The sequence below is a fragment of the Dromiciops gliroides genome, chromosome 1, assembly GCF_019393635.1.
Source record: "Dromiciops gliroides isolate mDroGli1 chromosome 1, mDroGli1.pri, whole genome shotgun sequence".
NCBI lineage: Eukaryota > Metazoa > Chordata > Mammalia > Microbiotheria > Microbiotheriidae > Dromiciops > Dromiciops gliroides.
The window spans coordinates 336,025,449-336,040,946 of NC_057861.1; the positions used below are offsets into that span (position 1 = coordinate 336,025,449).

At 36.7% G+C, this 15,498-nt stretch overlaps 1 protein-coding gene across 2 annotated transcripts in view; it reads left to right on the plus strand.

Moving 5' to 3' along the window:
- Positions 1 to 12,054, plus strand: part of SDHA (succinate dehydrogenase complex flavoprotein subunit A) — a 40,568-nt gene extending 28,514 nt beyond the window's left edge. For both annotated transcript variants that reach the window (XM_043978284.1, XM_043978285.1), the window contains 4 exons: positions 565 to 676; positions 1,159 to 1,289; positions 9,728 to 9,841; positions 11,700 to 12,054. In XM_043978284.1, the coding sequence (XP_043834219.1) occupies positions 565 to 676; positions 1,159 to 1,289; positions 9,728 to 9,841; positions 11,700 to 11,786 (444 nt within the window). In that variant the 3' untranslated portion in view covers positions 11,787 to 12,054. The remainder of the gene's footprint in view (positions 1 to 564; positions 677 to 1,158; positions 1,290 to 9,727; positions 9,842 to 11,699) is intronic.
- The last annotated feature ends 3,444 nt before the right edge of the window (positions 12,055 to 15,498 follow it).

The following is a 15,498-nucleotide window of genomic DNA, read 5'->3' on the forward strand; positions in this document are numbered from 1 at the left end:
AGGCTAGATTTGATCTCAGGTCTTCCTGATTCGAGGCCTAAAAACTCTATCCGCTGTCCCACCTAGTTGCCTATATACATAGCCATACTGGGTTGATTTACAAGGTATGACTATAAAATCATGAGTTTGATTTTCCACTAAACACATGTGAAAATCAGTTTTTAATTTTATGGTCATCTGTGTATATGTTAGTAGGAGGACCAACAACACTAATATCAATAAAATTTAGAAACCCAGTTGTTTCTAAACTCTTCTGCTGTTATATTTCTTATAAATACAGGCTTCATGTGAAGACCATATTTATATGGCTTGATGAACATTCAAAAACTTTTTAAAAAACTTAACCAAAACATGTTTTCTTTTCATTGAGAAGGCATACCTGTGGACATCCTGACTGCGTAGTAGAGGTAGAGGTATCTATAATGAGAAAAAACACACTTCTGGTTGAGGAAAGCGCCAGAGGATGTGTGATGATTTCACACTTGGAGGGCACCTCTTTCATTCCCACTATAGATGTTAAGATGTTTTTAGAGTTTCTAACGGTGGTATTACTTTGATCCGCAGTCCATGCAGAATCATGCAGCTGTGTTCCGTGTGGGAAGCGTGTTACAGGAAGGCTGCGAGAAGTTAAGCCAGCTCTACAAGGACTTAAAGGATCTGAAGACATTTGACAGAGGTGAGGGATTTTAAGTTCTGATGTCCCAAAATTTAGACTAGTTAGATCACAAAGAGTACTGACTTATTGGAGATGATTGTTTACATGATCTTAAAATATTCTAGATGCTCCTGTGTTTCTATTTAATAGATGAAGAAATGTGATTGACTCCTGACTATAGTAGAAATAAATGGTACCTTTCCACCTTACTATAAAATAAATGGTGTGTGAAACTGCTTTCTAGCTGGCCACGAACTATTGAATAATGGTGTCTGTCTCTCCACTGCTTGTAAGCTATCAAGTATACTATCCCAAATGGTGAAGGAGCCATAGTGTTTTAAGGCCTAAATCTGAAATCAATCAAAATTTCCTGAAGATGTTTGTTGTCTCCCTTGAGTTCCTTGAGGGCAGGTACTATCTTTTGCCTCTTTTTTCTATCCCTTGCTCTTAGCACGGTGCCTGGCACATAGTAGTCACTTACTACATGTTTTTTGACTGTCTAGGAATGGTGTGGAATACCGATTTGGTGGAGACCTTGGAATTGCAGAATCTAATGTTGTGTGCTCTGCAAACTATTTATGGTGCTGAGGCTCGTAAAGAGTCACGTGGAGCCCATGCCAGAGAAGACTACAAGGTACAATTTATTTCTGTTAATGTAATGTGCAGATCTCTTAAAATAACATGTCTGTTTTCCCTTTCTTTATTCTGTCCTTCCAGCATTTTAAAAAGAAACTCAAGCATTTTTCCTTGAAATTCCATGCTACTAACACCTACTGCCAGTTTTTCTGCTTTGAAGTAGCAGTTGTTTTTTTCAATAAAATCTAGGTATAAATCACTTTACTCTTAACCACTTTACCTTGCTTCCCTTAGAAGAGCAGCAGGGGATAGGGTATTGGGCAAGTGCTTAGCACAGTACCTGGAACATAATAGGCATAATTTTGCCTTTCCTTCCTATCTTGCTTCCTTTCCTCCTTACTTCTTACCTACCTACCCTAGTAAAAATGAAAGGTACAACCCACTCATTTCCTTTCACCCTGGTGAGTGACAGTAAAGTTCACTAAGGGTGATAATAGATCAAGATCCAAATAATCATGTAGTTAGTATCCCTCCTCCTAATTGAGTGTAAAGAAAGCAAAATACTGTTCTTATGAGATACAGACAGCCACTGGATTTAAAGACAGAACACCTGGTTTTGAATTCTGGCTTTTCTACTACTTGTGTGATTGACTTTGTGGAAGATGTTGAAGGCCCCTGGGTGTGTTTCCTCATCTGTAAAAAGTGAAGCCATTGGGTTACATAATAGCTAATCTAAAGAATTTAGAGCTTCAAGGGACCTAGCAACAAAAATTCCAGTTTTATAGTCAGAGTGCCGGAGCCAACTAAACTTCCAAGACTGTACGTGTCCAGGTGGTGGCAGCAGCAGCTCTTAGTGCCTCAGTAACTTTCCACCAGTGAAAATGTGCCATAAACTACTGACTTTGTGCTTTGGATGAGTTTTCTAATAAGTAATATAACGTATATATTATAGTGGAAAATGCTGTGCTGATAAAGATTGAAGGAGTTGACTTCCGAGGTCTCATCTTGAGATTCAGTGATTTCTTGTGGTTAAATATAAGTATGTCCTAGCCAACTGTATTGCTAGTATATAGTCTCTTCATTTATAACTTTAGTGTGTATGAGTTCCTGTCCACTTAGCAGTCTTGTTAATTGTGACCTTTTGGTTTAGTATTTATATGAGAGAACTCTTTAAATACCTGTACAGTGTTAAGTAAATTAAAATCAAAGTTTGATGTTTTTCTAAATATATTGGTGATTTGGGAAATTTTATTTAAATCCATGGACCCCAGTTATCACCTTTGAGCATATCTCCCTATTTTATGCCTTGATCAATAATTGGAGCATCACTTAAATGTATCACTAGTTGTCCCTGAAGGAATCCTGCATGACTTTAGCTTATTCATGAGAGAAGGCTTATTAGAGCTGTATGCCGTTCTCTACCACAGTAAATGTTTTTTTACTTGACAATCAACAAAAATTACACATCATAGGATATTGTTGTATTCCATATACATCTCAATTGTACTATTGTGAAGATGTTTTATGTGCTCTGAGGGCAGCGTGGAACAATTTATTTTGTCTGTTTTCCCTATACCTAGCACAACACCTGACATAAATGCTTGTTCAAAAATTGTCTCAGAAAGTTCACCTGTTTCTTGCTCATATTTTTATAAAGTATGCCCAATATGTATAAACTCTTTTTAAATATAATTTTATTTTTCTGAACTTAATCACTAAAAAAGTGGCCAAAAGTATATGCTAAATTCATGATGTTAACTTTCCAAATTGTCCTGTTCATTTGTGCTTCCTTCTGATTTCTATACATTTTTTTAAGTGTTCTAGTAGCTTTTTAGGTATCACTAATACCTACCCTTACCCTCCTCTAAAAATCTTCCTCAGTCAAAACGCTGACTCTTCCTGCACCTTGAGTCCAATACCTCTGTCAAGAATTTGGTAACATGCTTTGTCACAGATCCTCTCAAAATATTTGGTTATTTGCTTTGATTAGTTATTAAGTCTTTCAGAGTTTTATTTTTCCTTTATAATTTTATTGTCCTTGTATAACTTGTTCTCCTGGTTCTGCTCGTTTCACTGTACATCAATTTGTACTTCCCAGGATTTTTTGTTATTGTCTGTTTTGCCTTTTTTTACACTTCATTGCATTAATTGTACTACACACAACTTGTTAAGCGTTAAGCTATTATTCAGTTGATGGTCATCCCCTTAATTTTTTAAACCTTTTAATCCTTGCTTTGGGATCAGGAAGTTTGTTTTGCTTTTAACCACTCCCATGTATTTTTACATCAAACTCTATATGTTTTGTTTTCAAGTAGGATTTGAACCCAGGTCTCCTAACTTGACATCTATTCAGTTCTCTTCCAGTCAACATCAAGTAAGGCTTCACAATGAAGGTGACACCTAATTTTAGGAAGTCTTTGGTTAAGATAAGTTGTCAGAGACCTACATTTGATCTTAGCCTCTTGGGACTGGAAATGAATGCTAGTGACTCCTGTAGTGCCTCCCATATGCTGTCTTTGCTCCCAGAAAATGTCCAATACCAAAAAAAAAAAAAAAGTTCTATACAAGAGCATGGGCTGAGGCTTGCTTTCTTCATTCATCAGTTTTTCTTTTCAAATCCATCAGTTGGTTTCTTTATTTTGTTTCCTATTAATACCAACAGCTTGTTTAAAATGTTTGAGCCTGCATTGTCTTCCTATTTGTGTCATTTTAATTTGGTGTCAAATTTTACTTTTGCAAAAACAGCAGATTCTGAAATCACATCTCTATAAGTAATCACTTCCTGTTACAGTATGGACATTTTCTGTTCTCGTAATGATGTTAATGCTCACCATACTCCAGTGTTTTCAGACTATTCTTTTTTTTTTTTTTAATTGTGAGGCAACTGGGGTTAAGTGACTTGCCTAAGGTCACAAAGCCTAGTAAGTGTTAAGTGTCTGAGGCCGGGTTTGAACTCAGGTCCTCCTGACTCCAGGGCTGGTGCTCTGTCCACTGCGCCACTTAGCTGCCCCTGCTTTCAGACTATTCTTGAAGATATTTTTTATAATGTACAAACTTGGGGGAATTTGAGGAATCTGCCAACCTCTGGCCTCTTGCCTTTCTTAATTTTGCACCATACTTTACTTTGTGTTTTTCTTTGTCCTTACCTGTACCCAGTCTCATGTTGAAATCACCAAGTATTGAGGTATAAGTTGACTTGATTGGAGGATTTACTGAGTTCTTTGTAAAAATATCACAGCTTCTTCATCTTTTGTACCAGATGTTGGTTCAGAAGCTGGAGTTATCTGTAAGTTGGTCTCTTTGCATATGTCTGTCATGAGCATGGCAAGGCAAAATGAACAGATGTCCCATGAAGTACTTTTTTTGTGGTTTCCTTGGGTGCAAAATAATAACATCAATATTGAAATGATTCAGTTCATCTACTAGTGTTAATCATTGAAAAAACATCTTATACTTAGGGGCCCAGTAGTTATCTATAAAAACTGATCATCAGTAATCTCTTCACTTTTTTTCTGCCATTTCTCCATTCACATAGTAGAGACAGAAGGGCACCAAAGGGCCATTTGGTGTATTTATCTCTTTCACACTTTGCTGTGATCAGCCTTCTGGTGATGAGCACTTTTGTTTGGCCTGTATGTACTTGGAGCCCTTCTAGCCTGATAAAACTTGTCAGAGTTTGTACTCTGGTAGCATAGACTTCAGAATTCATTGTCAAGTTCATGTGGCCATGAGGCTGTACTAAAGTAGGACTTCTCTAAAGGATGTCAATTTCCTTGAATAAATTAGTTGATTTAGGATGTTGTTCACACATATCTACAGCTTTCTTAGAAGAAAGAAAGCAAACAAGGATTTATTAAGTCCTTATTATATATGTCAAGCACTGTGCTAAGTGCTAGAGATACGAATTCAAGCAAAAAGAAAGCTGTCTGCCCTCAAGAAGCTTTTATTTTATGGGGGAAGGCAACACATAAAAAAAGAGTTGGAAAGGGGCAGGCCACAGGATAAGTGAAGTCCAAAAAGTGAGGGAAAGGGCCTGGAAGAAAATGAAGGCAGTCCAGCTTGGGCCTTTAGGGGTGTTCTGGAGGAACTGACCAATAGGAAAAGGGGCTGGAGGTGAGCAGGCAACAGGAAATGGTAGGCTGAGAAAACGGAATGTAGCTGATTTGGTTACATTGAGGTATTGCTGCCTCAGAAGAGTAAAATTATGTGAGTCATATACACACACATAACATACATATTTAATTATGGTGTGTGCATTTGTATTTATTCTCATTATCTTATGTATTTATGTTTATGTGTCCCCTTGCCTTGCCAGTAATAGTTGTTTCATCCATTATATTTGTAGTCCCAGTGACCAGCAAAGTCTGGCAGTATAGTAGATGCTTAATGCATTCTGAGAGGAGAAGGACTTACTACTATGGAAATGCTTTAGCCATCTAAAGATATCAATAGGTCCTGTTGCTGGCAAGTTTTATTTTCCATCTTGACTGAATCCTAAACATATAATAAGACTGTTACCTCTAATTTCTGTTGCTGTAAGAAAGATCCCCAAACCTTTGATGGTAGCAGCAAAGGGAAAGAGCCTGCTGTGTGCTGTTAAACTTTCAATTTTTTTACAATGTGTAAGTAGATAAAACCTTATGATTTGGATTAGCTAATAATAATATTAACATTTATATAGAGGTTTTAAAATTTGCAAAGAGCTTTACAAATATCTCATTTTCTCCTTACAACAACCCTGTTATTCCCATTTTACAATGACACTACACATTTTTGTTTATATAAGACCTTTCTATCTTCAGCCAAGTTTGGATATATGCTTATTCATGTTATTTCTGAGTTACAGTATATGAATTTTTTTTTGCAATTTCAAGTTGTCTTCCAAACACACACACACACACACACACACACACACACACACACACACACACGAGATTATCTCTACTTCTTAAATCTGACTAGCTTCACTTCCATCCTTTTTTCATCTTCTTTTCTCTTAAGTGCTATGTGTGTTGTGGTATAGCCTATCATTGCTCTTGTTGGCCAACACTTATGTGGAACTATCGACAGAAAAGGCTGGATTGTGATGTCATATCTGTTAAGTAGAAATTACAACAGATTTAATTCTACAATAAAAACTCATTAATTTGCTGGGGAATTAATGATCATTAGAAAGTGGCTAAACATTAAAAGATGGCTAGACTAAAGTGTATCTTTGCACTCTTATAAAGAAAGAATGTTCCAAGGTTGACCTTTGATTTAGTGCAAGTAATAAAAGATTAGTGACATAAAAGGGCAGAATAATTCAAACTATGGGGCTCAGGTTTCTTCATTAACATTTCATGATTTGCAGGACTAAATGAAGTTGTTGTAACTCAGTCCTACCCCCAGAATGTATCTTGCCCAACCCCACCCCACACACAAATGACAAAGGAAGGAAGACTTATAATGCTTTATAATGTGTTGGGGGAAGCAATCATAAGAGTTTCTTATGTCACTCAGAGTGGCTGTTGTACAGCCATAAAATTGAGAGTTGAACGAGTCCTTAAGCATCATCTAATTTACCCTATACTTTACCATCATTTCTGATGCACTTGGGGAAGGTAGTCAGCTTCTTTGTGAATACATTAAGTAATCCCAAGTTTACCACCTCCAAAAGCAGCCTGTTCTGTTTTTCATTCGGTTAATAGCCATTTATTTAAGCCTTTACTAGTTGCAAAGCACTGTGCTGACGGTTGAGGGAGAGAGGACATAAAGAGAATTAAGATTTGGTCCCTACTCTAATAGTTTTCTAAATATGATTATCTTTGACAAGAGAAGACTAAGGAGAAACATGGTAAATATCATAAACAGTTGGACTCTCTTGAAAGCAAACTTGTTCTGTGTTGTTTCAAAAGTAGGACCTTTTCCCCAGTCATTCTATTAAAGCCTGTCTGAAGCTTGACTTCTCCACAAAGTTCTTGCCCATATGCCTATATCTGAACACCCATAGCTCCACAGGCTTGAACATAATCTAGCCCTGTTACATTCTACATTGTTTTGTGGTAAAGAGTTTTAACAGTCGGTTAGATAATGGAGAGACGCCAGTTTTGGGGGTTTTTTAGGACCACCCTTTTGGGGAGGAGACCAACAGCATTTCCTGCTGAGCACTCGACTTCTGACTTCCGGGGTGCGAGCTTAAAAGGCAAGGAGAGAATGGAAGTGGGAGCTTTTTCCTGCTCCGCTGGTCTCCTGGCTGTGCTGCACAGACAGACACGGACTGGAGTTTGACTCGGCCCGGCTCTCAGTTAACAGCACGAGCTTGACTCGGTCTCTCTCCCCAAAAGTGGCCTTGGGTTTTGGTGAGTTTTATACAGAATATAGACTAAGCCTAGACTTAAGACGATTTATATTGTATTTCTACTTTCCTATGCTTCTAATCAACATCACCTTGTGACTACCATACAATAAAGGCTCTATCTAGAAAACCAGAAGCTTCTTCCATTTACTAGTCTGAGAGATAAATTAAGGGAAAGGTTAAGTAGGGGAGATTTATGATCTAATATTCAATTTTAATCTCACAGTTTCCTGATTCTCTTCATCACTGAACAGCTACCAAATGTCTTGTGCCATGCCAGCATTTAGAATGTAGTGGAAGAGCACTGGTTTTTTTGTGGGTTTTTTTTGGTGAGGCAATTGGGGTTAAGTGACTTGCCCAGGGTCACACATCTAGTAAGTTTCCAGTGTCTGAGGCCGGATTTGAACTTAGGACCTCCTGAATCCAGGGCCAATGCTCTATTCACTGCGCCACGTAGCTGCCCCTAAGAGCACTGATTTTAAGAGTTAAAGTTTGTGTTTGAATTCGAGTTCTGATACTTTAAAAAATAGGACTGGGAATGGCTTCTCAAAGAAGTTAAGACTTGAACAAAGCCAGGAAAGCCAGGAGGTGGAGCTGAAGAGGGAAGAGGATTCTAAGTTTTTGGATAGCCAGGGAAAATACTCCAGAGTCCAGAGAATGGAGTATCAGGTACAAGAAACAGTAAGAAGGCCAGTGTCCCTGGATCCAAGTATCCTATTTCATACTTGGCTTGCTTTTTGATGAGACTAAAATCAAGCCTTGTTGATTATTTAGAAATAATGGTCAGTATGTCTCTGTGTCATGTTTTTATTTGAATATGGACTGCTATTGATAAGGCAGATTCTCAGGTAAGAGTAGAAATTTTGAATATTCATGTATTCTGAATAAAGATTGCACCCCCCAATCATATTTTTTAATAGGGAAAATAGTTATGCACTGAAAAATAAATGAAATTATCACACTTAGATGGATTTGTGATTTCATTTTGAGTAATTCTTTTATTAGTGTAGCTTGTAACCCACCCACTCCATTACTTCCTGCCTTCTTGTGATTTGTTTATATTTGCCCGTGTATTTCAGTAAATCCATTGTAAGTTATACATACAAAAAAAAAATTTTTTTTAAGTTATACATACAACTCACACTGGATGCTGCCCCCTGGTTCTTTGAATACAGATATTCTTATCCTTGTTTTTCAGTATTTAAACAACTGTGTTTCAGTTTGTTTTCCTTTGCAATGCTATGAATTTTACTTTATGTATTTGAAAACATTCTGAAAAGAGCTCTATAGGCTACAGCAAACTGCTGGAGGGAGGGGATTATGACACACAAAAAGGTTAAAGTGTTTTAGTACTTTATGAATACCACAGCAGCCCTTGAGTGAAATACATGTTATGCCTTATTCTCATTCTATGGCTAGCCCATATCTTTTTTCAGTCACAAATTTCCTTAATCGTGTATTTATGCCACTTCTGGTATACAAGTTAACACAATGTAACACTCATCAACAAATTAACATAACTAGAGCCTACTTAGACTTACCATGTGTCTTTGCCCTCTGGATCACCTGCAATTTGATTCACTGAAAAAAAGAGTGGTATTCCATGATTAATGGCTATATAGGAACAGTGAGCAAATATTGATACTTAAATTTGAAGTCACTGAAAGTGCTTCTGATATTTTCCAAATTCAAGCTAGAAATATGCTTTGGGGTGTATTTATTTATAGGATACCTTTCATGGTGATTGATCAACAAGTAGTTATTAAGCACCTACTATATGGCATGTATTGTGCTAACATGGGACGTTTCATAATAATTACCAAATTTTAAAAGTTACCTTTCAATTCAAATAAGATTTTGTTCATTTTTATCATCAGTGTTCTCATTCTTAAAATTTATATTGCTCTCTTTTCCCCCAAGCATCCCCCAATATGTCATCTTTACTACTATCCATCAATAATGAGAACATGATTATAGATATAACCTCCAGGTTTTTTGGGGAAAGCATGACCTATATTCAAATTAATATCTTGTATGTCATTTTCTTATTTTTATCAGGTTTAATGTTTGTTAATTTTTCCATAGAAAGAATACAAAATCGGCTTATAGTGAATGGTGACATTTTCTGGAAATAATGTTTGGGATTTTTTTATCTTTAGGTAAGAATTGATGAGTATGATTATTCTAAGCCACTTGAGGGACAACAAAAGAAAACATTTGAAGAACATTGGAGAAAGCACACACTTTCTTATGTGGATATCAAGACTGGAAAGGTATGTGATAATTTACTTTGCTGATTTCCCTTTCCCTTTAGGGATTTTGAGTACTTTTTCATTCCCGTTTTCTAACACCATGTAGGTATCTAATAAGTATTAATATATCAAAATTGGCAAGGCTTTGGAATATAATTCATAGCCTTTTATTTTTTTAATGGTTGCCTAGCTGTCATTCTACTTAAGGAAGAAATAAAAATATTTTTAGTTGTATTATAAAATTGTGCTACAGAAAACATCTTGCATACTTGGTTCAATAGAATTATATTTACAATCAAGCACTAAACAACAAGTGACTTTTAAATAGCTACGGTTTTTATTAGCCTTTTAACTTCTCTAATTAGCTTTCTGTATCTGAGTGAAATACTTTCTTCCTAACTTTCTGTCTAGGTTGGAATTGTTAAAATTTAATCATATTCAGTTAGTTTGACTTAAAGCCTTTTGAAAATGTTTTGTGTTTTCCAATATTAATATGTATTGGCAAATAATTGTGCTTTGTGAGGGAAACCAACTATGTTAGCCCTAAGTGGTTGTTACATAACTTATTAACTATATAGATTAAAACATTTGAAAATTTTTAAGAAGAAAAAAATTGGAGAATGAATTCCTATCACAAAGATAACTACTACTCACATTTCCCTAACAATTTAAAGTTTGCTAAATATTTCCTCATAATCACCCTGTGGGGTCTATTGGACCAGTGTTATCTGGTGAGGAAATGTTGGCCTTGAGCGTTTCAAGTGACTCACTCAGCATCATATGTCTATCTGGGGGCTCAATCCCAGAGCCTGGATCCATTGCTCTTCAGACCCCAATGAGCTAGGGATAACAAAATACTATTGAAAAATTCACTTGTAGTTTCATTATCCAATTCTAAATATTTAGAATGAGATATTTTCTCTTAAGGAAACTTTTAGGTTTTCTTATATTTTGGTTATACATACACACACACACACACACATTGTCTTAGAGAGGTATCTCTGTTGACAGACAGTACTTGGTACATAATCAGTGCTTAATAGGTGTTTATTGATTGCATATCATCAACAGTATAGCTCATCCATTAAGCATGTATTAAGTCGAATTTTTCATCCACTGCCAACAACTTAGATTAAAGTTCTGTTATATTTCAATGTGTTTGGGTATAACCTCCCAGAATTTAAAGTTGCTTCAGTACTCCAGATGTTCTCCACCCCCATGCAGATCAAAGATCCTCCATACCTTAGTAAATGGCCCTCATCACTTGGTGGCCAACTTTCTGGGGAAGAGACACTCCAAACATTGATGGGCTATTCGGAATGCTAGTGTTTTTTCTTTTCACAAGTGTTTCCAACTCTGTTGAATTTGCCAGAACTTGAGATTTACTAACTTTGATTTCAAGAAGCTGAGGTCACCTCCATCATAATGAAAGTATAAGTTGTAGGGCTTTAATAGAAGATTTCATATGGAATAGATTTTTTTTAAATCAAGCATTCCACAAAAATAGAGGTAAGAGAATGCTATTGAGCATTATCCTACAGGATATTATTACTCTAGACTCCTATAACATATAGTTCAATTAATAGCAGTTGAATCCAGAAAAAACTGTTAAAGAGAGTTGTGTGGGAAAATTTCATTATATAGATAAACAGTCCCTGAGAGTTAAATGGAATTTCTTCATTATTTTTTGCATGCCATATAAATTCATTGATAATTCTGTTATTAATACTTGTTAGAATTGATAATGAAGGCAAGAATTGCTTGAGGATTAGTAACCAGAAGACAGACCTTTTAAAAAAAAAATTTTAATTTTTAAAGAAATGGATAATATATGGTTTGGAGAATAAGAGGATGTCTCACTCTTCTTTTTTTTTTTTAGGTTTCTTTGGAGTATAGGCCTGTAATCGACAACACTTTAAATGAAGCTGACTGTGCCACAGTTCCACCTGCTATTCGCTCTTATTGAGGTCACTAGCTTTATTGATCAGTTTGTGTAATTATGTATAATAATGCCTGATAGAATCTGGTATATGAACGTGGCATAATGGTCTTTTTAAAAAAATTCTGTTATTTGTGATGGATAAAAAACAGTACTCATGATTTGACTCAAATTATCTGTCTAATATTGAGTGGCTCACCTGTAAACTGAAACTAGGAAATATTAAGGTTTCCTTTGCTTTATTTTTTGAAGTGATAAAACCAAGCATGTTTCTTAAATAAAACATATTAAAGTATCCTTGTATTCTTTAATCTTTCAGAGGCTGACTCCTATTAGGCATATCTTTCTGTTCAATACATATTGACTGTATGGTAACCTTATGATTATTATATCACAATGAAATTCAGAAATGCAGTAATATTAAATTTTAAATAAAAGTGAATTTTGGTTCCTTACTGCAGATGAAAAATAACTGCAACCTTCAGTACTTTTTTATACTAAGCAAATTGTTTTGTTAAAGGTAAAGGCAAATGTCCCAAGTCAATAAGCTCTGGTACTTGAGGACAACTGCCAACTCTTGGTACTTGGACTCAAAGAATTATTTCTATGATTGCCTTCTTTCACAAGCTGCTGCTTTAGTCATTCCCCACAGGATCCAGCTCCATCCCTTTGAGAAAGCTAACATAGAGTATCTATGTTGAGAATACAAAAACTTCTCTGACTTTTGCATTTTTCTTCCAGTTCAAAGGAGGTAACTTTCCACTCTACTCTTAAGAGAAACATTTCCCTTGCCAAGAAATTTTTCCAGCCATACCTTCTGGCTAGATGTTACTTGAGAAACCCCAGTTCTTAAGATATTGAAGTTCATTTGGGTGTATTGGGCTGGGGTAGGAACTGTGACAAAGGCAGAAGGAGCACTAAGCTGAAGGATGACAGGGAATGTTGACAGTCATAGAGAAGGGATTGGGGTGCCTGCTTGCAAGTGTTCCCTAAAGATTATCCAGATACTGGAAACTGAAAAAGAATATCTACCCACTACAGTTTAAGAGCCTTAAATTGTAACAGGAGGTTGTCTTACTTCATGTTAGTACTGGAATGAGCACTAGATTTGGAGAGAGAGAATCTTAGTTTGAGTCTGCTTCCCTGCTTACTAACTATGACACCCATGGCAAGTCACTAAATTCTCAGCCTCTATTTTCTTGCCTCTAACGTGAAGAAGTTCTTATTAATCCAACAGAGTTGTGAGTAAAATGCTTTGTAAATGTTCAAGTAGCACATAGGTGTTGTGTTCCATATCAAGTACACAAGAAGGTGTATATTATGAATAATACTCAACATTAAATGGAAAAGCAAGCTCACTGACTGAGGTCTGGGGATACAGCCAATCTCTCAGCATGGTAGCTGTATTTACTGTAACATAATTCCCTTGGGTTGGACATTTGCAAAGGATAGATGTCAGCTGATCACTCTGGTAGCGACATAGTGAGCTAAACTGAAAAAAGCAAATGGAAGGACACTGAAGATTCACTCAAACTCAGCTCAATTATAAGAAACACCAATACAGACCAGTTTGCCATGTCAAAAATCAGCTATCTAATGGGCATGGTTCATTTTTAGCAAAACTCTCAGGCAGAGTGAAAGAAAAGTCAAATCTCAAGCAGAAAGTATAATTAGTCCACAGTGTGGGGACCACTGCTGCTCTTATAAGACATACACACACACAAAAAGCATTTATTAAGTGTCCGCTAGGTACCTCAAAACCAAAAGACATTTAGGGGCTGATCCATTTGAAAAATTGCATATCAGGCACTCAAGTGAAAACAAAAGGAACAAAAAATATCCACTTTTACACTTTGCTTAATTCTTTTTTTTTCTTTTTCTTTTTTTTCTTTTTGGTGAGGCATTTGGGATTAAGTGACTTGCCCAGGGTCACACAGCTAGTAAGTGTCAAGTGTCTGAGGCCGAATTTGAACTCAGGTCCTCCTGACTCCAGGGCCGGTGCTCTATCCACTGCCACCTAGCTGCCCACACTTTGCTTAATTCTTAAAATCACAGAATCCTACAGAGATCTTCTAGCCTATCCTCTGATACAATGCACGTTTTTCTATATCACCTGACACTTGGTAATCCCTGTTTGGGGATTGGATTGTAACTAGAAGCTAACCTTGACTTTGAAAGGAGGGTTAGATTTTTTTTAAACTTCCCAAGAAGCTTTCAAACTAGGATGGTGCAATGATAAGGTGATACCCAGTAAAAGAAAGGCATTCCTAGGTGATGCCATACTTCCAGTAAAGAATAACTTTGCCATCGTTCCTATTTTTGACACTGATGACCATGAGTGTGGAAGTTATCTGGCAAAAAGTACCCATGGGAATTTTGGTACAGTGGCCTAATGGCCAAATCCACTGGATTTGAATCCCTAGGATTCAAGTGTGGATCCCATTTAACTCCCTAATGTGACCTTGGGCAAGTCACTTGAGAAAGTCCTTATAGATGAGCACTTATAAGCTTTTCTCCAGCACTAAACTCTGTGACCTTATAAGAATGGAGATTTCTAGCATTGTGTCATTTCCATATTGTGTTTGGTCTGCAGTTGTAAGGCCACTGAGCATCCTCTTCCCCCCATCCTCCTTCATTTTCCCCTTTAATCTTTCAAAGGCTGCTAAAAAATTAACTATTTGGCACATCTTTGAAATTTGAATGTTTTAAAAAAATTTTTTTTAATTTTTTTTGAAATTTAAATGTTTTAAAAAATATTTTTGCTTTTTACATGACCTTTGTTTCCCTAGTTAGCCCTCTCTTCCCCCCTTGCAAGCTATTCCACAAGATGACAAAAAAGATAAGATTCACTAAAACTAATCAACATATCGATAGTATCTGATACTATATGCCGTATTCTACACCTATCTTCCCATTTGGGGAATTTTCTCTACTCTTCTCCAGAGCCGAGCTCTAAGGCATAGTTTAGTAGGGCAATGCTGCACAACCAAGTCACATGACTTGGAATTGCTCTGCCATATGGTGTAATGAGAGAGTACATCAAGAATGCACTTTAAGGTTCATAACTTATATTATCTAATTTGATTCTACATCTGCACTCTAGGGATAGGAACTAATTTCGTTGAATAGGATACTCCTAGGTGAGGAAACACATGGTGCCCTTCTCTGCAACTTCCGGTCTTAGCTTCCGAGACCATTGAGAAAGAGGTGAAGGGGCAGCAGCTAGGTGGCGCAGTGGATAAAGCACCGGCCCTGGGTATCACCTTACCATTGCACCATTCTAGTTTGAAAGCTTCTTAGGAAGTTTAAAAAAATCTAACCCTCCTTTCAAAGTCACGGTTAGCTTCTAGTTATAATCCAATCCCCAAACAGGGATTACCAAGTGTCAGTTGATATAGAAAAAAGTCTGCATTGTATCAGAGGATAGGCTAGAAGATCTCTGTAGGATTCTGTGATTTTAAGAATTAAGCAAAGTGGGGGCAGCTAGGTGGCACAGTGGATAGAGCACCGGCCCTGGAGTCAGGAGGACCTGAGTTCAAATTCGGCCTCAGACACTTGACACTTACTAGCTGTGTGACCCTGGGCAAGTCACTTAACCCCCATTGCTCCACAAAAAAAAAAAAAAGGTGAAGCTTTTTCAGGGTCACTTCCAGTAAGTGTCCATGATTTGCATCCAGTTACCCAATGGTAAACAGGCCCCTAGGGGTAAAAGATTCTGGGTACAGCTAAGTAGGTGTGG